This window comes from Cryptomeria japonica, chromosome 6, assembly GCF_030272615.1.
Source record: "Cryptomeria japonica chromosome 6, Sugi_1.0, whole genome shotgun sequence".
NCBI classification, from domain to species: domain Eukaryota; kingdom Viridiplantae; phylum Streptophyta; class Pinopsida; order Cupressales; family Cupressaceae; genus Cryptomeria; species Cryptomeria japonica.
In genome coordinates this window covers 401,556,668-401,578,315 of record NC_081410.1, presented here as the reverse complement: position 1 = coordinate 401,578,315, position 21,648 = coordinate 401,556,668, and the positions used below count along the sequence as shown (strand labels likewise).

Sequence of the window (21,648 nt, the reverse complement as noted above, 5' to 3'; positions counted from 1 at the left end):
TCATACTATTCTCTAGTGGTCCACGACTGTAATGGCCTTGGTCTGTTTCTTCTCATATAATTTTGGTTTTAGGCTCTTTTGACATACACCGATGCAAGTTCAACCTCTACACTTATTTTCAGGTTAACTTACATCTGGCCAGTTCAGGGCCATCAGGGAGCATTAAGAACACCTGGCTTTGTGTTTGAGGTTTGCTTTTTGAAGGCAGGCAGGCTTATTACCTTCCCTTGCTTGTCAATTCAATACATATTTCTAATTTAATTCTTCTTCATATTAACTTGATCATCCAGACTACAGGAAAAACATGTTTCACTGATTCGCAGGATCCAAAGACAATCAGGAGCCTACTTCCTAAATAGAGAAATCAGATTTGTCAGCTTTTATGTTTACGACAGATCGGCCATTCTCATTTGGGGAGTCTCGACCTGTGCTCTGGAATCTCACCTCGAGAAGATCAAATTAAAATCGATGGTAGAGGATCTAATGATCCATATAATGATTTAGGTAATTTCCCGAGCAGCCACCCATTGGCTATTTGTCTCTTTGGACTTGTAAGTTATTCTAGGATTTATCCTTGGACATGACCGGAGGTTTTCTTCGTTCGGTTCTTTCCTATTGGTGCCCACACCGAACTAAACTTGTATTAACTTGTAATAATTTATTTTAATGAATAAATATATGACTACGGCCCATTATTGAGAAAAAAAAAAAAAGTAATACTTTAAAAGAAAAAAAAGAAGTGAATGTTTTTGGAGTGTTTTTTAAAGCACATATCTTAATTTAAAGAAAAACAAAAATTAAGAAACTTATGCCACGTGAGTTAAAAGTTTATTTTAGAACTAAACAAAGAAGTCAAATTTAAGTTTAAAAAAATGCATAATTAAAAAAGGAGAATCGCATGAATTGGTATGAGACCGCTTCTTTTTAGGAAATTCTTTAATCTTAGTGCATGCACCATATTGTCTTAAGAGGAATTGAGTGGAACCAAAATAAATTAAAACCATGCTAGCTCAACATAGGGTATTCTTCAGGCATGACTCAAATTCTCACATGGAGGATGGAATTGATAGGCAGGACACTCTACGCACCAATGGTATGGCCAAATTTCAGTGAATTGAATTGTAGATCAACTTTATTAGAAAGTCGAGGAGAACAAAATATGCACAGCGAATTAATAAAATAAGGGACATAATCTGCAAACTAAGAGGCCATGGCTCTAATTATTATGAATACTGGAAACTTATCTTAAGGATAGGCAGTTAGAACTGCACCAAATGAGCAGCTACAAGATAGGACATCAAATAGAATAAATGATTGACGCTTCATCAAGGTTATTGAGCAACTCGAATTGGGCATCACCAAATCTGTGCATTCAAATTTTACTTTATTGACCTGCTAGGTTGGAAGCAACAAAACTTGAAGAGGATAAAGAGTTGGAGAATGGAAAATATTATGAGCAGGTTTGAGGTGAGTGGACGTTATGATAACTATTTGTCTTTTCATTTATTTTAATCCATGATTCAAAGGAAAAAACATTTTAGTAGATCATGCCTATCGTTTAGATGTTCTCTTTCATATATCTTCCTGTGATGGTAACTCTTTTAGACAGCCCGTTAATAGAAAATCTAAGATTGTGCTTTGTTTTCACGTTTTGACTGATAATCTCTAAGTTTAATATGTTGCTTAATGTGTGTGGTTTAAGGCTGGTCCTGGTGTCTCCAACCATAATATTGGATAGAAAATTCACTTTCCATTATGGATATCCATATTCCATTCCAAGCTCCCATTTTGGCACAGGCAAGAAGTACTTATTAGATCACATTTTTGTCTTGGCTACTCAATAGTTTGTAGCCAATAGTTTTCAAGCTCTCTAAAATTCAATCCAATGATGAAAGAAATATAAAATTGGAACACAAATAAACTATTCTATGGATGTAAGGGATTACAAGAACTTCTTGATCAATTGATCAAGGATCTGATAGAGAATGAATTACAACTGGGCTTCATTATATAGAGGTCTTAGATACATCTAGATATTGGAAAACCTATATTATTGGAAATAAAGAAAAAAACTAAAACCAAAGAACCAAAATAGTTTTTACCGCATAGTCATCTCAAATAAAACTAAAAAACTAAAAGCATAAAACTATGCAAGAGGGAGGAATTACTAAACAATATTCCAACAAATGAATGGTTTAAATGAACTCTATTACTTCTTATCAATTTGCATGTGCCTTAAACTTGAAACCTCCAAAATCATACCAGTACACTTAGGTGTGCATGTTTTTTGTTTCTTCATATTCTACAAACTCGTGTAGTTGCACAACAATGTAATATGCATTAGAATTATTTTGACATCTACATAGCAGATTTGGGTGGTCTTGTGCTATATTTTTCAATTTTTAAAATTTTTAAGAAAGATAAAATATTATCTATACGTATGTTAGGCCGATATATTCCCATAAACTAAACTCAATGATTACCTTTAAAATTTAGAGCACTTCAAGAGGTACAATATTAGTTATGACTAATCTTCCATAGTAACAATAATCATATGAGTTTGGGTATCAATTAGAGGTTGTTTTAGTTTTTAGTTTCTCTCTTTAATTTCACTAAAGTATAATACTTAAATTAGATAGATAGGAATTTAGATTTATGTGGTTGAAATTCATAAATATCAATTAGAGTTTGGTTAGATAACTTTGATTGTGAATCAATACACAAAGATACTTTAATTGTTAGAATGATTTCTCTTTATCTAAATTATTATGTCAACATTAAGGAGTCTTGTTAGAGTTTGTGTCATCAAAGTGTATCCATATTGAGAAACTTACAGATTTGTTATGTCGATTTATTGTGATATCAATTTACCTATGAAAAGAATGAATAATACCTTGGATTGAGAATTGCTTAAAGCTAAAAATTATGTCATACTTCAAAAGAAACCTTTTATAATTGAAATAGTTTGGGCATAAAATTAGAAATGTTGAGTATGCTATATTCCATCTTAGAATAGTGTGCATAAATGTATCCATAAATTAAGTATATTATGCAATGAATTATCACTTGATAACCATTTATCATGGAGATATTTTCTTGAAAATGCCTACTGATAGCTTATGTGTCTACAATGTTATAATACTATACTATCCAACATTGAGTCATCACTTATTTACCAATTACTAAATGGTTGATAGCATTGTATACAAGATATTTTGGTAATCATTGATTGCAATTAGATATTAGCCCCATGTTTAAAGTTATGCAAAAGGGGGCCTTGGAACTTTTTGAGATTGAATTATGCTACATATGCATTGAATGTTGTTAACAAAATATTTGGCCCATTATCACTCTATCATATATCGATGGATGTGCACTTGTTCACGACACATTGCATGACTCAAGGACTCTTTGATGTTTTGAATAGATTCATGCTTATATTTTGGACAATTGTATTTATCATCATTATGTTTTTCATATGATTGAGATAAAACTAAGATCTCAACATTATTTTAGATATCTAAGAAAGTATTTTTTCTTTTGTTATCATATCTATGCTATATGTGTCTTTTGTGCCCATGATACGATTCCATTAGTGTTAGAATGTGGATATATCATGCTACGCAAATTCTATTACACTTTCCAATATCACGTTGCTAGTCTTTTTCGTGCTGGGTTGGGTATCTTTCATGGCATGAAAGATTCTGGGGAAGTGTAACTACTTCATGGTAGGGTAGAAATGTGCTCCGACATTTTTCTCTCCCATGACCTCCTCAAGGGACACATATGTTGGGATTTCTTTTCAAGGTGGCCACCATGATTTTTTCCTTATGCATTTATTGTATTCGACCTTGTGCTCTATTATAAAGGTGTATGTTTCCTTATATTTATCCTTGTTCTTGATTCTGTACTGCATGTTTATGTCAAAATGTAGTTTTATGTCTCTGATCTTGGATATTTGAACACATGAAAACTATTTATGATTAAAAGTATGTGTGCTTTGTGAATTATGTTAGTTTTTTATTATGGAGTTCCTTGTATTAATGAGCCACACAAATGTAAAAAGAGAATTACTCAATCCAAAACACATCATTAAACATTCACCAAGCCTAAATTTAGTTTTGAGAGTAGTTTTCCAACAATAAATAGGATATATTCATACTTGATGATAGCCTAAAGTAAGATTCAACTTTGTGAAACACTAAGATCCCTTAAGATGATCTAAAAGGTTGCCAATCCTTGGAAAATGATATCTATTCTTTATAGTGATTTTATTTAAGGCTCTTCAGTCAATGAACATTATTCACTCGTCCTTTTCTTTATGGGGAATGATAAAGGTAGGAGAACCAGAATGAGAGTCGCTAGGTTATATCTTCCCTTCTTCGATAATATTTTTTGATATCTATTCTTTATAGTGATTTTATTTAAGGCTCTTCAGTCAATGAACATTATTCACTCATATTTTTTTTATGCAGAATGATAAAGGTAGGAGAACCACAATGAGAGTTGCTAGGTTATATCTTCCCTTCTTCCATAATCTTTTTTGATATGCTTATCTATTTTCATAATTTCAATTTAAGCGAGGTACTATGCTACAAAAATTATCAAGGAAAACCTTGGAACAAAATCTATAAAATGATAGATAGTTTATAAGGTAGTAAAGCTTTTGTCTCTTGAAAAATATATGACAAATTCTACACTAAAGAAACTAATCTTAGTAGGATGTGGAAAATTATTTTGATTTTTCTTCTTAAGTTGGTGAATGATATAAAGTGATGAGTATTTTGATAATTTTTTATGTTTATTAGTAGGCTTGCCTAAAATAAAAGGTGATTTAGCAATAGAAGAAACAATAAGCATATACACCTTATTGTATCTTTTATGAATTTGTAGGTGTTTAATCATCCTTCTTGAATTACATTCCAATCATACTACGATGATCATCTAAGAAATAAATTTTAGCAATTTAATGGTGTCACATCATATCCAACTATACTTTAGAAAGTACCAAGAGCAAAGGTCATTGCACAGACCTTTACTAGCTCCCCTTTTTTAGTTCTCATAGACTGAGACTCATTGAGGGTTTCATTAAAAAAAACTACATTCAAAACTAAATATAGAATTTATGAATGGTTAGTGTTGCATTTTGGATTGAATAATTCCAAAGCCATATTTATTTTTCTCATTAATGGTATGTTTGGTAATTCTTTAGGAAATACTTCTTTGTTTAGCACTCTATTAAAAGATCAATAGTTGAAATGCATTAGAGATTACACCAGTAAGAGTTGCAGTTACTTCAAACTAGCGAGGACTTGTCGCGGGAAGGGGACATGAATATATCCATCACTAGTCATGTCATAAAGATGTCAGTATTTTAAGGAGCTCCTTGGCCATGGGAGGAGATAAGACCACCACCACTATTTGCATGCCCAAAAAAGTGTCATGAGTGGTCTGTATTGTAGAGAGAGGCCATAGAGAGATTCATCGGGCCTTTTCTCTAGTTGAAAGATATTTCCCATAATAGGAAAACTAGGAGACCCTGAGAGAAGAAGCATTCTCTTATTCTACCTTCTCCATAGAAATGAACCAGTAATAAGGAGCACAAAGGACCAAGAAAGTGACAAAATATGATCCATATTAGTTGTAAACAAGGAGATCCTTATATTCTTTGGTTTTATAGGCAAACCACCCATTCATAGAGTTTTACACGTGAATAATGTCAACAATTATCTTTAAATTCATGACTCCTAAGAATAATATAAAATATTGAATACTTTTTACTATGGAAACGTTCTTAGCACATTTCACGTAGCACATTTCACAAAATGCATTTTTAAGCATTCCCTAGTAGGGGGTGTGTGATTTATATTAGTTTTTTAATCTTATTATCTAATATAGGAGGTGATTTTATAATCCATATTTATAATATTTATCCTATTTTTCATTTAGTTTACTATTTTATTTAATCTAGTATTAGGGTATGTGCACCAAGATGGTGCACAAACGGGGGTAAAAAATGGCTACATATTTTTGAAGATGGTTGCCTTAAGTTTAGAATTTACTGAAGTTAATCTCCTCACCAATGTATATGCTCCAACTGATCTCTTAGGAAAGCCTTTTCTTTAGCTTCATATTAGGATGGTTGGGTCCCTTACCCCTTATTTTCCTTGGATTTTCTTAGGGGATGTAAATGCTCTTTTAAATATGAACAAAAAGATGAGAGGTATTGCCAGGCTTGAGCACTCTTCTAGGCTCTTGAAGGATAATATATAAATTTTGAACTTGGTTGACATAAAGCCATCTAATGAAATGTTCAATTGGAATAATAGGAGGTGGGGTGTTGATATAAACACTACCTCAAAGACAAATCACAGAGTTATATAAACATGACATATCAATGGTGTGTAAATCTTGTAACCTAAGCTAATAGTTTCCCATATAACATAGCATAAACATGCAATTTCTTGATTCCCACATCATGTCCTTAAATTTCAAACTTTACTAGGTTTAGTCATACATGCATGCTTTCCTCAATTGCTATTTTTCCTTCACAAAATTCCACTTTACAAAATTTTGGGATCTTGAAGTTTCTCGTATTGTCATACTATCATACCTGTCATAATTATCATAGTTAGCCCACCTTCCTTGAAAAGACTACTTTTCCCTAGTCTAAAGTCCATTTTCCTTGGATTTCAAGCTTCTTGGATTGGTAATGCATGCATCCTTTCCTCAACTACCAGCTTTCCTTCTTAAAATTCCACTTTGCAAAATTTGAAAATTTTAGAGTTTCTCATACTGTCATATTATTATGCAAGTCATACTTTTTATCCTTAACATGCATGTCATACTATTATGCATGTTATACTTTTAATACTTGGAAATATCACTCTAAAAACAATTGTCTTGTCTTATATGCAAATACCATATTATTTTTCATGTTTTTCTATATCATTAAGTGAATGTCTGACCCTGAAAAATACCAAATTTCTTTATTTATGAAGTCGTTTATTTTATTATCTATATCCCATGTTTAGATATGTGATCTATCTTATGTAACAAACAATACACACCATATTATGACCTTGAATCCATCTATATCTAGGTGTCTTTTTAATTCATCTACTTTTTAGACAATATCATATATGAATATATGCTCTATGTTGTGATATGCAACGAAGGCACCAAGCAAGCCCTACCATAAAACTATATCTGGGGAAAATGACATTTACTTCATTAGAAACTTTGCATCTATCAATAATCATGCTCAAGGAAAATTTTAAAAGATTTTTAAATTGATTTTTATAAAATCATTATTTAAAATATAATCTTATAATTTTGAATATGTTTTTTTAAGTACTTCCTATTTTATAATTATTTTTGAAATCATATATTCTTTTAATCATTCTAATATTAATAATAATAATAATTTAATAATTTTTAGTTATAAATTTAAGTATTTATCATTTAATCATTAAAAATAAATATTATAGTAGAATTAAAATAACATAATCTTAAAACAATAATAATTTAAAAATAGATTTAAAGGATTAAGTTTATTATTATAATTATAATGATTTAATTAAATAAAGTTCATGATTATAATTAATAAATAAACATTGTATATTTGAACATAAAATACAATGGTATAATTACTCAACATAGTGTATATGTGTAGAAAAATATTACAATACAAAGTAGAATAATTTGCCCTTCTCTAAAAATCTAAAGCATTTACATTTTGAAACTCTGGAAGTGCTATTCATATTTAATATGAAAATTTGAAGAGGCATGATTCATTATAATTATACACTTAGTAAACATTAACATGTTGAATTTAAAAATATTTAATTTATATGTGTAAATCTTTCTCAAATTCTTTAGTTTAGAAACCTAATTACTCAACTTTTTAACCTATTACTATAAATAGATTTTTTCTAAAGACAAACTCAATCTTCCCATTTAAATTATTTTCCTATATGATGAAATAAATGTAACTCTTTTATATAATTTTAACATTATTACATGTGAACAAATAACTTTTCCTTAAAAAACAATTAAATACTTCTGACATTATTTCTACTAACTGATACATTTCTTTAAAAAATATCATATACTTCTCACATTACTTCCAGTTCAACAAGAAACTATGCTCTGCATCGCGCTTTTTATTGTAAATTTCTGCAACCTGTAAACAGAGTACAGATTTGCACAAGGATTTGTCTAAAAAGGAAAGAAAAGCAAAACTTGCAGATAATAGAACACAGAAGAAAAACAGAATTGCTAAGCAAAACTTGCAGATAATAGAACACAGAAGAAAAAACAGAATTGCTAAAAAATAATGAAATGAAATTAATTCATTGTATCATTTACATTATTCAAACGCATGATTTTATACAAAGTTAACAGCCGCAGAAAATAGAAATTGCGGAGGTAATAAAGGAAGAAGAACCGCATTGAACAAAGCTTGCGATGAAAAGGGCTGAGATAAGTTGCTGTTCACCTTGCATGTTAGGCATGCAAACATAAGATCACGGAGCATAACATAATGTGTAAGCAGTTAAGCATGCACTCTGATACAAGGAAAGAAAGCAAGCATTAGACGAATTCCCCATTAATCCACCATATCATCGACCTCAAGGCAGTATCGCCCCAGCCCTAATCCCTGAGATGTAGGTATTCTGGCCTCTGCTATCATCCTCATTATCTCATCCATGCTCTGACCTTCCTCATCATACCCATTAATGTCTACCCTCTTACTGTCTCCTGCATCTACCAAATCTGCTCTTAACTTCTTGACGAACCACTGGTGATTTCGAATCTCCTGAATTGTGATCCTCTTGGCAGGATCTGCAACAAAAATTCTTGACAGAAGGTTACGACATTCTGTAGTACAATCAGGAATCCTGTATTGCACCTTCAATACGCGCTCGATAGTCTTTCTCAAATCACTTGGATGATGAGGATCCTGGAACGGATAAGCTCCCACTAACATGACATAGAGTGCTACACCACATGACCACACATCTGCAGCCTTGCCATCGTAGTATCCTTTCCTTGATAAAACCTCCGGGGCTATGTAGAAAGGCGTTCCCACAGTGGATTTGGGCCGAGATTGAAGCAAACAAGACTTTGAGTAACCAAAATCACAGATCTTGATACGAGGAATTACCTCATGACTCCCATCCAGCAGTATGTTTTCCAGCTTCAAATCCCTGTGACAGATTTGCTTAGAATGGCAATAGCTCACCCCTGATATGATTTGTTGAAAGAAGAATCGGGCCTCATCCTCGCTAAGGCGCCCAGCTTTAGAAATGCGTTCAAAGAGCTCCCCACCTGCTGCATATTCCATGACTATTGCCAGATGGGTTGGTGTCAATAGCAGCTCTTTGAAGCGTACAATGTTTGGATGGTTGAGAGAACGGTGATTGATGATCTCCCTCTGCACATTCTGGTCAATCTTGTGGCCCCTCTCAATATACTTGACAGCAACCAGTTGTTTGCTGTGCTTGTCTTGCATGAGCTTCGCTACGCCAAAGTTGCCTGACCCAATATCCTTCACAAGTTGGTACCTATCATTATCCATGGCGGCCCCTCTTTCCATTTCTTCTCACTTCTCTGGACTGAGCGAATTCCTCTCAGGTTCTCCTGCTTTCACTCAGGCTGCTCGCTGCTTCCCACTCTTATCAATCTCTATCATCCAATCAGTTTTTGAATGGATAAAAACTATTTTTTCCGTTGTTTTAGATATAATTGCTTTACAATGTCTAATTATAGGTTTAGGGGAGGTTGTTATTTTCATATTTTATTATTATTCTTAAACGTTTAGATTTAGAAACATCTAGAATATTTGTTTTTCTGGTGTTAAAATTTAAATATTTTAATTAAAAAAATATTGTGTTTTCTAAGTGACAATTGAATTGGAATGATATTTATAATAAAATTTTAAATTTATTTTATCTTAATTTATAGATTAATTAAATATATTTTAATTAATTTAATATAATAATTATATTATTAAAAATTTCTAAATCTTTATGATTATAGTTATAATAATAAATTTAAGCCTAAAATCTAATTTTTATATTTTATAAGATTTCTAAATATAAGTCAAGGAGAGGTTTTTTTTAATATTTAATTATTATTCTTAAATATTTAAAAGCATATTTTCCATGTAAATTATAAAAGGTATATTTTACAATAATTTTTTTTCTAGTGCACTATAATTAAAATATTTGTTATAGCTTACAATCAAGTAAATAAAATGTTATGTAGGTGATATAAATTAGAATGATATTTATAATAAATTGGTAAATTTATTTTGTTTTAATTTATTAATTAATTAAATATTATTTTAATAAATTTGATAAAAATTATATGATTAAAAATAAATAGCTTAATCTATATAATTATAATAATAAATCTATGTCCAAATCTAATTCTCAATTATAATTAAATTTGAAAATTGTACATAAATAACCTTAAACTATTCATAGCTATAATCTAAATAAAGGTTTTTTTAATATTTTAATATTTTAAAAATATTTAAATATTAAAGATCAAACTTTAACTAGATTGTAATTAAAAGTAGATTGTATTGAGTTAATATTTGTATTAATGGCATTTTTCTACCTAAATTAGAAATGTGTACAACTTAACTATTTATTTCTTGAAATTATGTATCACTCAAAATATATTCCTTTAATCATTTATTATATTGAATAGCTAGTTTCTATTTTATTTAGCTAGAAAATATCATTTATGTGTTTAGATTAGTATTTTATGTCCTTGAAATATTTCTTGTAAGGTGTGCTTGATAATAGTCTAACACATGTATAAAAAATAAGCATTTAATCTTTTTTCATTTGTGCAAAATATTCCTAGTGAATCTTGTATATATATATGTATATTTTTCTTATAGTTTGAGTTAGGACTAATTTAGTATAGTGTTTATGCTACTTTAAGTCAGGCCTCCCCTTTGAGTTTGAAGAGAGGTTGTGTCTTGCATACTATTTTATTTTATGTTTTCTAGTAAAAAGTTAAAATCAAAATTCTAACTTTCGACAGCTCTATTGGGGAATGAGATATGACAAGCCAAAATTGTAATGAGAAAATCAATATTATTACTCTAATCGATATAGTTTAATCCTAGTTAATATGGTCTAATTAGATTACAAAAAATAAGAATCTTCTTAATCTCATCTTATAAAATCCTAATGAAGAAAATTTATGTGAAGGAGATCTTCACCAATGATTCTTGACCATCCTAGCATAATATTTTTAACATTAAACAAAGAACCACTTCAAATAATTGATGATAATACTCATAACTACATTGATCCACCTTTACTTACATTTTTGTAAGGGGCTAGTATTGCTCCTTAGCGCTTACACAATCCAATTGTTTTTTCTTAATTTAAGAAAATAATTTCATTAATTTTATGGCAATGACACAAAATATCTCACTAATTAGAACAAGATGTGAATGCAACATATGTTCAGTTATGTCAATATAGACCACACATTTACAATTTCACATCCTATTTGACTCATAGAAAAATTCTTCTACTCTTCCCTTATATCTGCCTGTTAAAACACACAATATGTAATATGTATTACTGTTTTGTGTGCGTTAGCGAGTCTTTTGCGGGAGTTGACGAATTCTTCTGCTTGATGGAGATTACGTTTGCCGTGTCAATCAATATTTCGGCCATTTCCTTTCCACAAAACACTTTTGACTTTAGATAGCGATCACACAGATAAAAAGCATATTAGGTCATACAAAATGGAAACTGGTTTATACTTGAAAAATAAATAAATTTGTGATGCAAATTGGTCCAGTGGAAAAATACAAACTTAATCATTGGCTACAAACTGAGTCATATTGGAAGAAATACAAACATAATAAAGAAATAACAGGGTACAAATTAAATCTGTGATACAAATTGAGTCAAGCTAGAAAAATACAAATATAACAAGGTAAACATAACAAGGTAATCACGAGGTATAAACTAAATTTGTGATGCAAACTGACATACTAGAAAAATATAGACTTAATAAAGAAATCATAGAGTAGAAACTAAATTTGTGGTCCTAGATTTGACTCTCGACCTTGTGTGTCAAATAGAACTTTTTTTCAATGACTGTTATCTTATATGTGAACTGGTTCTTCAAACTCTAAGACACACTTATTGTATACACCTAAAAATGGTCTGAAGATAATTAATTAAATAAGCAATTATTTAATTAATCCCCCTTTCTAATTTAATTGAATTCATTAGCAATTTGATTAAATTCTCCCATTCATCTACTTATTAATAAATCTAAGGATTTATTTAATAGGTTCGTCTCAATAGTTCCCTTTGATTAATTAATCTCTCTCCCCATTTAATTCATTTCTTCTAATCCCCTAATTAATTAAAACAAATCACTTTATGAGTTTTTGAAAGTTAATTAGCCTTTTCCTATTATTTGAATTTTAAAAATTCAAATTACCCACATGCCTCCTAACTTCTAACCACCTAACCCAACCATCCCTCTAACCTAAATCATTCTATCTAACTCTGGGTTTAACTAACCCTATCCAATCTTGCACATCCTAACCTCCTTATCCTAACCTCCTATGGTGTGGATATTCTCCCCTTGAGACACATGCCACTTTGGCCACATGTCTCCTCCCTTGGACACTTGCCCTCTCATGAGCAAGGCTCCTTGACACTTGTCACCACAGAGATGACAAGTGTCCCTCCCTCCAACCTTTTCTCCAACCTCCTCCAATTTCACCCTTGATATCTTCAGACTTAATCTTGACCATTGATTCCTGCCAACTCACCCTTGGCCTTGGAAATTCTATAAATATCCCCCATTTTGGAGTACAAAGGATCCCATCTCATATCAATTTAGGCATTGTTACTATAGGCATATTCCATCTCATATCAATTTAAGCATTGTTACTATAGGCATATCCATTTTAGAATATCATTTGAGCATTATTATTATAGGCATCTGCATCTTAGATCTAGTTTAATTTGATCATTTTCTAGCATAGTTGTTGAATCATGTAGCTTAATTAATCTCTTTTCTAGCTTAATTGCATCATCATCATATTTTAATCATGCATATCATTAGATTCATTATAATCTTAGATCAATCTATCATAATCAATCTCATCTAGTTTTGCATATCATCATCATTTCAAATCCTCCATCTAGGTGTAGTCAAGTCACTTGGATTGCTTATCTAGATCTGAGAGCAAATCCATACTCGCATCTCTTAGGAGGCAATAGGTCGCTTTGTCATGGTTTTATCTTTCATTTGCTTTTAATTTGCTAACCATGCTTGTAATGATCTATTGAGTATTTGTGTTGCAGTTGCAGGTATCACACTTCACAGGCACGACACTTATTACAAACAAAATGAAATAGACATGAAATATATATTAGAATAGTTTTAGATGATCTTTGATATCTTGTCTAAAATATTTTTTAATATATGATATATAGTTTTAAAATTTTAATTATATTTTATGTTAGAAAATTTAAATGCAATTATATAGGTAGTAATCAATTTTTAGTTTTTAATATAGTTAAAAAAATATTTATAGATTGTTTATATTAAGAAATAAATGAAACTAGAGGACACAAAACATTATAACAATATGTAGAGTTGATTTTTTTTTAATCAAAATTCATCTAGAGGTTGACAAGAATAACTTGAGTTGTTAAATTTTAATTTTTCTTCACTTTTTTACATCTATGTCCATCCACATTGTAAAGAAAAAAATGTGTATTCGTGTCCTTTTTTTTGATGTTTTACTTTTACTTTAATCGAGTTAGCTTTTATGTATTGAATAGTATTTGAGTTGAAATATTTATACACCAAATTTGTCAATTAATTTTATCCCAATCTCATTCCACCTTTGTGCATCTCAAGGGTCCAAACATGATCAACAATCTCCATTGTTTATCCTACTTCAAGCTCACTAATGTGGAATTGACCTAACACATTTAAATTGGGTTAATGCGTCCCTCCCTTATTAGCCATTAGGAGCCAATTAAAATCCAATTCATTTCAAATTACAGGGTAGGTTAGTGTATTTAAGGACTAACCTTAATCTATTTAGTTTATAGTGGAATAATCAAAAGAATATTCACATTTGAACATAATTGCAACATCATAGAGCATCTTTATAAGGGCATCATTAGCTTTCACCGTCATCCTATGCATATTAAATGCTTACTTAATGCACTCAAGCTTGGTTCATCACCATTAATAATAGAAGAGAATACACTTATGCAGTGCTCCTCAGAGCTTCCCTTGGACCAAATGTACCTCCATAAGAACTCTTTTTTTTGCTCAAAGTTCCCAAAATATGGCATAAGAGAAAATCATATAACCCAAATGGTCTAGTCAAGATTTAGAGAGAGGTTCTTGTGTTTATCCAAATCTCATGAAACATGAACATGACATCACCCCATGCTTGCAAGACATGCTCTTCATAATGTGGGACCCTATAGCCATTTGTTATAAAATGCAATGAATTCCTTTTAACTACTTAGTGACTTGCACATTCACACACAATGAAAAACTAAAAAATCTAACAAACATAAGTTAGACTCCATACCTCATAGATGCTCCTACATCACTTTTTTTCTTGGCATATGTCACTTTTAAGAACTTTTGATCTTGAATTCCCACAAGGTATAAATATATTTATAATGATTTTAAAGGAAATTATATTTAGCATTTGGAAAGATAGAAACATTGATCTTTTTAGTGGATTTGTTGTTGACAATAATTTCTCATTATATTCTAAATCTATAATATTTCCTAACATGTTAATATAGATACAAGTCTAAGATAATAGATTTACATGTGAAATGATATGCTTACAAGTTCTTCTAAATCACTAAGAATGTGCTCCTTGTAGGTTTGCTAAAGTCGCACTAACCTCCTCTCCTCCTTCTAATAGGATCAAACCCCCCTATTTGAGGGCATCAATATGACAAGAGTTAGAGTTCTCATTGGCATGATGATTCTCATATCTCTTAGTACGTAGCCTATGGTCATACTGTGCATGGGTGGTCCTAATCCTTCCACTAGAATTCACTTTCTCCTTAACACCATTCTAGAGTAGGTTCAGGTTAGCTAGATAGAAGAAAATTGTGTCAACTTGCCCTAACCATTTCTCCCATTTGTCGTAACTACTCAAAAGACAAAATAATTGCTATAAGTTCTTAATTCACATATGAAGAAAACAAAAAAAAAATCAAAATTCTGATATACTGTTTAGAAACTTAAGATACAAGAAATTAGCTATAATGAGTATTGATTCCCTTCCCCTTACATTAAAATTATATTTAAAAATAATTAAAACATTAAAATATATACAAAATTATATGTAAAACCCACTATCTTTTTACCCTTTCCACAATCCTGTCCTAGTTTTTCAGTTCTATTAAAAAACATACATAAAGTGTGAAGAAACACTTTTCTTTTCTATTGTTTTCTATACGCGAAGAATTAGCACCAATCAAAGCAAAAGTCGATACAAAAGTTTGACCCGTACTTTTGCTCTGAATGGTTCAAGTGAGAAGAGGCCGTCTTTTCCTCCTACTATTTTTCACTTTTGGTCGGCACAGACCATGTACTTTACCTATAAATCAGAAAGAAATGAGCAAGGAAATTATTCAGCTCCACTTCTTCGATTTAAGATGTCTGTGGGCTATGGAGTTTTGTTCATATGGATAATAATGGTGCACGTTGATTTCCCATTTTCGACAGCATGTTCGCAAGATGAAAGAACTTCGCTGTTGGATTTCAAGGGTGGTCTTAAACTTTCCTCAGGCCGCTTATCCTCTTGGATTGGATTCAACTGTTGCGAGTGGGAGGGTGTTGCCTGTGATTATCACACATCTCATGTTATCGAACTTCGTCTAAGTGCTGATGTATCATACATCGAGGAGTTGACTGGTGAGGTCCATATAAAGAAAAGTCAGTTCAGTGGTGAGATTCGTCCATCTCTGTTTAATCTGCACCATCTACAGCACTTGGATCTCAGCTGGAATGACTTCAAAGGTATTTCTATTCCTCCCCAGTTATCAAAACTCCAGAAACTTACATTTCTTAGCTTGTCAAATGCTGGATTTGGAGGTGAAGTCCCTTTGGAATTGGGAAATATGTAGCTTGCGTCATTTGGATATTTCATTTGGATACCCTTATGTCTATATGTTGGATGGTAGTATGTTTGATGTATGGGTTAGAAATCTAAGAAGCCTGGAATTCTTGGGAATGAACTCAGTGAATCTGACGATGGCGTCTGAGCTGTGGGGTGAGGCCCTTAGTGGTCTTTCCAATCTAACCCATATTCACCTATCTAATTGTGGGCTCTCAGGTAATATCCCAAATCTTTCAAACCTCACACATTTGTCACATCTGCATATAAGCTGGAATTCGTTTTCGTTTGAACTCCCAAGTTGGTTCAGAACATGTCATCATTAGTTTCACTTGATCTCAGCCACTGTTGCTTAAATGGTTCCATCCCTTCAAATTTCATCCCCCATTCAAGAGTGAGTAATCTTGTGTTTGACGCAAAGTATGAGTTGAGGGGAAACATGTCTTCCATTCTAAGCCATTCTTCCTCACTTACCGTGCTTTCTTTTAGAGGGTGCAATTTAGGAGGAGTGATTTCGCCCTCTATGGCAAACTTTTCAAAACTCAGGATCTTGGATCTGTCGCATAACAATTTGGAAGGAACCATACCGTCCTCTTTTGGAAGGAGATGAGCCTTCTTATAAAGGCAATGATAAATGGATATGTGAGCACACAATCATGACATGTGGTTCAATGAGAAACAAGGGTAGGTAGGAGTACCTAGGAGAAATAATAAAATATAATCTACATGAGGTGGATCACCCACCGAAGGTGGAACGTAGCAACAAGATGAGACCACAAAAGGTGGAATTTCTCCAACATACATCATCCCTATGTGCACACTTCCCTAAGTGTCTCATATCCAAACTATTATGAAATGCATTATCCTAAGTCAACTTAAGTAAGGTGTAGTTATATGCTATATAAGTAAATAATTATACCAACACCCCCCCTTAAGTACAACTTAGGGAAATGCACTTAAGCTAACAATGCAAGGTGGGTCCCAGGTACGAGACCATGTTAGGTACCCATGTACAAATGCAAATTCACACAAACCAATGCAATCTCTCACAAACAGAGAAAGAGAGAAAAACCCAATGGGAAAAACTCCCCCCCAAAAGAGAGATGAAAGCACACAATGCTCTCAATGATGACTGAAAAGAACAAAACCTCATGTGAGGAAAAAGTCCCCTCATAAAAGAGAAGAAGAAAGACCATGAAGCCCCCCCTCAATGTAGAATCTCTTGCAAAGATGGTCCAAGATGTTGACCAAAATACCTTCCCATAGGGAAGAAATAGAGCCAACGTTGCACCAATAATGTCAAAGTGTGACAAAACCAAGTACCAATGTTGATGATGATGAATGACTCACCGCAACAAAATGAAGATCAGGCATGGAGACAACCTACTTTGAGCATCACTTGGATACTCATAAATGGCAGAAATACTGGTACAATCAAAGTCTCACAAGAGCCATGCACAAATGTGTACAATCTAAGTCTCGACGGGAGCCATGCACCAAGTCTCAGAAGGAGACAGATGGATGAGCACCAATAGAAGATGTAATCGATCCAAATACTTTCTCAAGTAGAGAATAAAAGTCTCACATGAATATTCCTAATCTACGGTGTACAAGAGGATTACATCTAATAGGTCAACAATGACAAAGTACAAGGAGGTGTGGCACTTTATTATAGTTTGTTCCAACATATCTCATGCAAGATTATACAACATGATGATGTAAATATTGAAACTGAAGATGATGCCACCAAAAAGACGCATTGTAGGATACTACAGATGAAGATGCCTTCGATTGGGAATGTCACCAAAAGATATAAAGGAGCAAACTAACCCCCCCTTGGCTACTGGTTGGAAGTGCTACAAACATGTATGAAGTGACAAGAAATTTTTTTGTTCCCAATTTTCTTATTTATTGACAATTTTGTTTTTAAAAGATTTAAAAAATCTTAACAAAAACACTTATTTAAATGCCCAAAATTAAATTTTTTTATTAAAAACACAAAAAAAATCATTTTTTATTTTTATTTTTTAATTTTGAAAAAAAATCTTTATGCCTAAATAAAGTAAAAGAAACACAAACATTTTTTTTTTGAATTTTCATTTAAAAAACTTTATTAAAAAAAATTAATAAAGAAAAATATTGTTTTTTTAAAAAACTTTTTATTTAGTTTTCTTTTCACCTCTTGTGGAATATTTTACTATTTCTCCTACCTACACCTACCTACCCTTGTTTCTCATTAAGCCACATGTCATGATTGTGTGCTCACATATCCATTTGGCCTTGCCTTTATAAACAGGCTCATCTCTCTTGTATTGGTTAATCCAGTTGATCATATTTGCATATTGATGAGAATACAGTTTGTTCTTGTCGAACTATTGTCTCTCTTATTTGTGTTTTTCATTGTTCCCTTGATCTTGGCAAATTCTCATAGTTATCACTAGTATCTTATGATTCTATTCTTTGTACTGGTGCATATGCATCTTGGTTTGTTCCTTTTCTTCCGTAGGTGGCATGTTGTAGGATGAAAAGGATTGTTGTTTAATATGATGGACATCTTTGATTTTGTTGCAGGTTTCTTGATGAATGATGAGAGCATGTCTACAATCTATGTGGTTTCATGGATGGTGGTGATGATGGCGTCTCATCAATTGGCTCGTAGTAGTTTAAATCTTCTTGTTTCCAATGACTCTTGATAGGTCTTCGACAAGTGGGAGAATGTTGATATTAAGGTGTCTCAACCTTTGAGTTATTGGATTTAAAAAAATTAGATTTGATGGAAATACTGCATTATATCTTAAGTGATAACTTTAATAATTTTATATCACTTTGTGGGACCCATGAGGGAAGTTATTCCTACATGCATAATAAGGAGAGCTCAATGGAGTGCTACTTATCACTTGGGCACTCATTTGGAGAGAGGAGTTTGTGAAAACTTCTCAAAGGTGCGCTTTTATGGCATTTGTCTCGGCATTGCTAAGTTGACTATGACAAGTTGCTATTGTTTAGGAAGTTGGTACCCACTTAAAAGAGTCAACTTTAGAAGCTACTATTTATGCAAAAATTATTCAAAAAATGAATTTTCTATTTCAGGTTGAGTATACATGAAATGTGGAGTGCCTTTTGAGATGCAGTTACTAATTTAGTAAGTGTTGTTTCTTATGCAAGTTGGGTAACAATTGGCAGTTTCCCATTTGACATGAGTTGCCAATTGGAAAGTTACCATGTTTGATGGGTTTAGCATCTTCCATGTGGCATCTTTATGCTTAGGTGTGGGTTTTAGAAATTTGATATTTACTGCATTATAACCTCTATATATACAAGTGTATAGAAGTGTTTGCTAGAGGATCTTGTGTAAAGGAGTTCATTTTACATGGGCTATGTTGCTAGAGTTTCTCTAAGATGGAGGAAGATGTAAATCTCTGTGTAAAGGCCTAGAGCTTGTAAATTGTATTGTAACTATTTTTTGTTGAATAATATAATAGCTCTCTTGTTTTGGAGTGTGGGGTTTTTTACTCGAAAGGGTTTCCCCCATGTAAATCTATGTGTTCTATCTTTTATCTTATTCCTTCATTTTTATAATTCTATAATGTTGAATCTATTTATGCATTTTTCTAAAATTGCTTGATTTGCAAAGATCTAATTGCATTGGATTTCTTGTAAGGATTAATCATGGGAAGCAAATTTGATGCAGGAGCATCCAGGAGGGCAAATGAACAAAGGAGGACACCAAGGACTAAGGAGAGTGATATGACATCACTAGAGGTCAATTGGAATGTTTTGAAGCCTATAATGGCCTATTGTAATGTTGAATTCAATAAATTATGTAAAAGTCCTAAAGGCCCTGATAAAGGCCTAAGTACCAAAATGCAATGTAATAGGATGATGGAGTCTAGATAGGTTGGATAGGAGTTTATTGTGATTTAATGATCTTATTATGTCAAAATAAGTTGAATGGGATAGGTTTTAGTTGATTAAAAGTATTAGAAATAAAGTTGAAAATTCAAATTTTGAATTTCAACAACTAGTTCCAGTTTTGGTGGGAAATAAGTTTTAGAGTTGTTTTGACATTTTAATCACTTGGATTAGTTGGAGATTGGTTGGAGTTGGTTGGGGAAGGTCTTATAAATTCTCTAAAGTAATTTTTGTGTGGTTGGATGATGCTGGTACGGACTTGTATGGACTGTCTCAGAAAATTAATTAAAAAACTCTTTATTTGCTGTCAAATCCTTGTTTTTTCATGCTTTCTTTGCATTGAAAGGCTAAGGGATCATCATTTCTGTACATTGGGGGTTTATTGGTTATTCCTTTGATGTATTGAGTGCATTTTTGAAGTCTTGAAAGTATCATATTTTTATTTATTGCTGACTGTCCCAGAAAAGACAGTGATTTTTTTCACTAATTTGTGAATTTCCAAGCATGTAAGGATCCATCCTATGAATGTACAGGTCTGATTCTCATAGGATGGATGCCAAATAACATGTACAATAGTTTACTAACCCATGATTGACAGGAAGGAGTGAAGAGTGCAGGTGTACACCATGAAAGTTGCATGAAAGTTGAAGAAAAGTGACTGGAAATGAGTGAAAATGAAGGCTAGAGTGTAGCAGCAAAGAATCTAATTGAACAAGGGGGGTATTTTATGCATTGAAGTGTCTAGAAACACCATTTTAAAGGTGTTTGAACTTTTGTTGAGCCTTGGAAGTGATTGGAAGTGATATTTCTAGAAAGCCCTAGGGAAAAGGGTGATTTAGTGAGGTTTTTGGTGTTTGGGTATCTAGGAGTGCAACCAAGACCTAAGACCTGAAAAATACTTGGTTTGGGAACATAATAAGAGACTTTACAAAAGTTTTTAATCTGGTGTTAAGTTTTGTTGGTACTTCCTTTGTAAAGTGGGTAGTTTTTAAGGCTAAAAAGGGGCACATTTGAGGACAGCAAAGGGTCCGTCCAAAACAACCTATATTGGTTTTCTGATATGTTGTGTAACATCCAAATGGGTGTCTAAATATGTAATTTTTTTGTCAAGTTTTTTGGTATGATTTGGAGAAAAGTTGAAAATACCCGATTTGGAGACTACAAGGAATAGAGCCTAGAAGAGCAAGTTTGGTTTATGAGTTTGAGTCTGAGTTTGGGGGTGTGTAGAACCTTGTCTTATGGTGTTTGGGATGTGTTAAGACCAATAGAGGTGTTGGAACAAACCATTTTGATGTTATCCTTGGTTGGGTGTGTTGAGTTGAGTTTGGTTTTGAATCACCTAGCATGTAGAGAATCCTTTGATGTGTCTCCTTGAGTTGATTTAATCCTTAGGGAGAGTTCCAGAGTTGATCTCTCTGCATCAAGTGGTATCAGAGCATCAGTAAAAGATCTGGTGAAGGTTTGGTAAGGGTAGTTATGGCACCTAAGAATCAATTGGCAAGAGAACTAGAAGAATTGAAGGAAATCCTAGAAAGGGAAAGAAGGGAAAGAAGGGAACAAGATGC

General features: G+C 32.3%; 2 protein-coding genes across 2 annotated transcripts; one reads left to right on the top strand and one right to left on the bottom strand.

The window, feature by feature from the left end:
- Positions 1-8,339: 8,339 nt before the first annotated feature.
- Positions 8,340-9,719, bottom strand: LOC131065830 (serine/threonine-protein kinase SRK2A). Its single transcript, XM_058000467.2, has one exon. The coding sequence runs from the start codon at positions 9,599-9,601 to the stop codon at positions 8,612-8,614; it is 990 nt and encodes a 329-aa protein (XP_057856450.1). The 5' UTR covers positions 9,602-9,719; the 3' UTR covers positions 8,340-8,611.
- Positions 9,720-15,641: 5,922 nt separating this feature from the next.
- On the top strand, positions 15,642-16,181 carry LOC131065811 (receptor-like protein 53). The gene has a single exon (XM_058000451.2). The coding sequence runs from the start codon at positions 15,642-15,644 to the stop codon at positions 16,179-16,181; it is 540 nt and encodes a 179-aa protein (XP_057856434.2).
- The last annotated feature ends 5,467 nt before the right edge of the window (positions 16,182-21,648 follow it).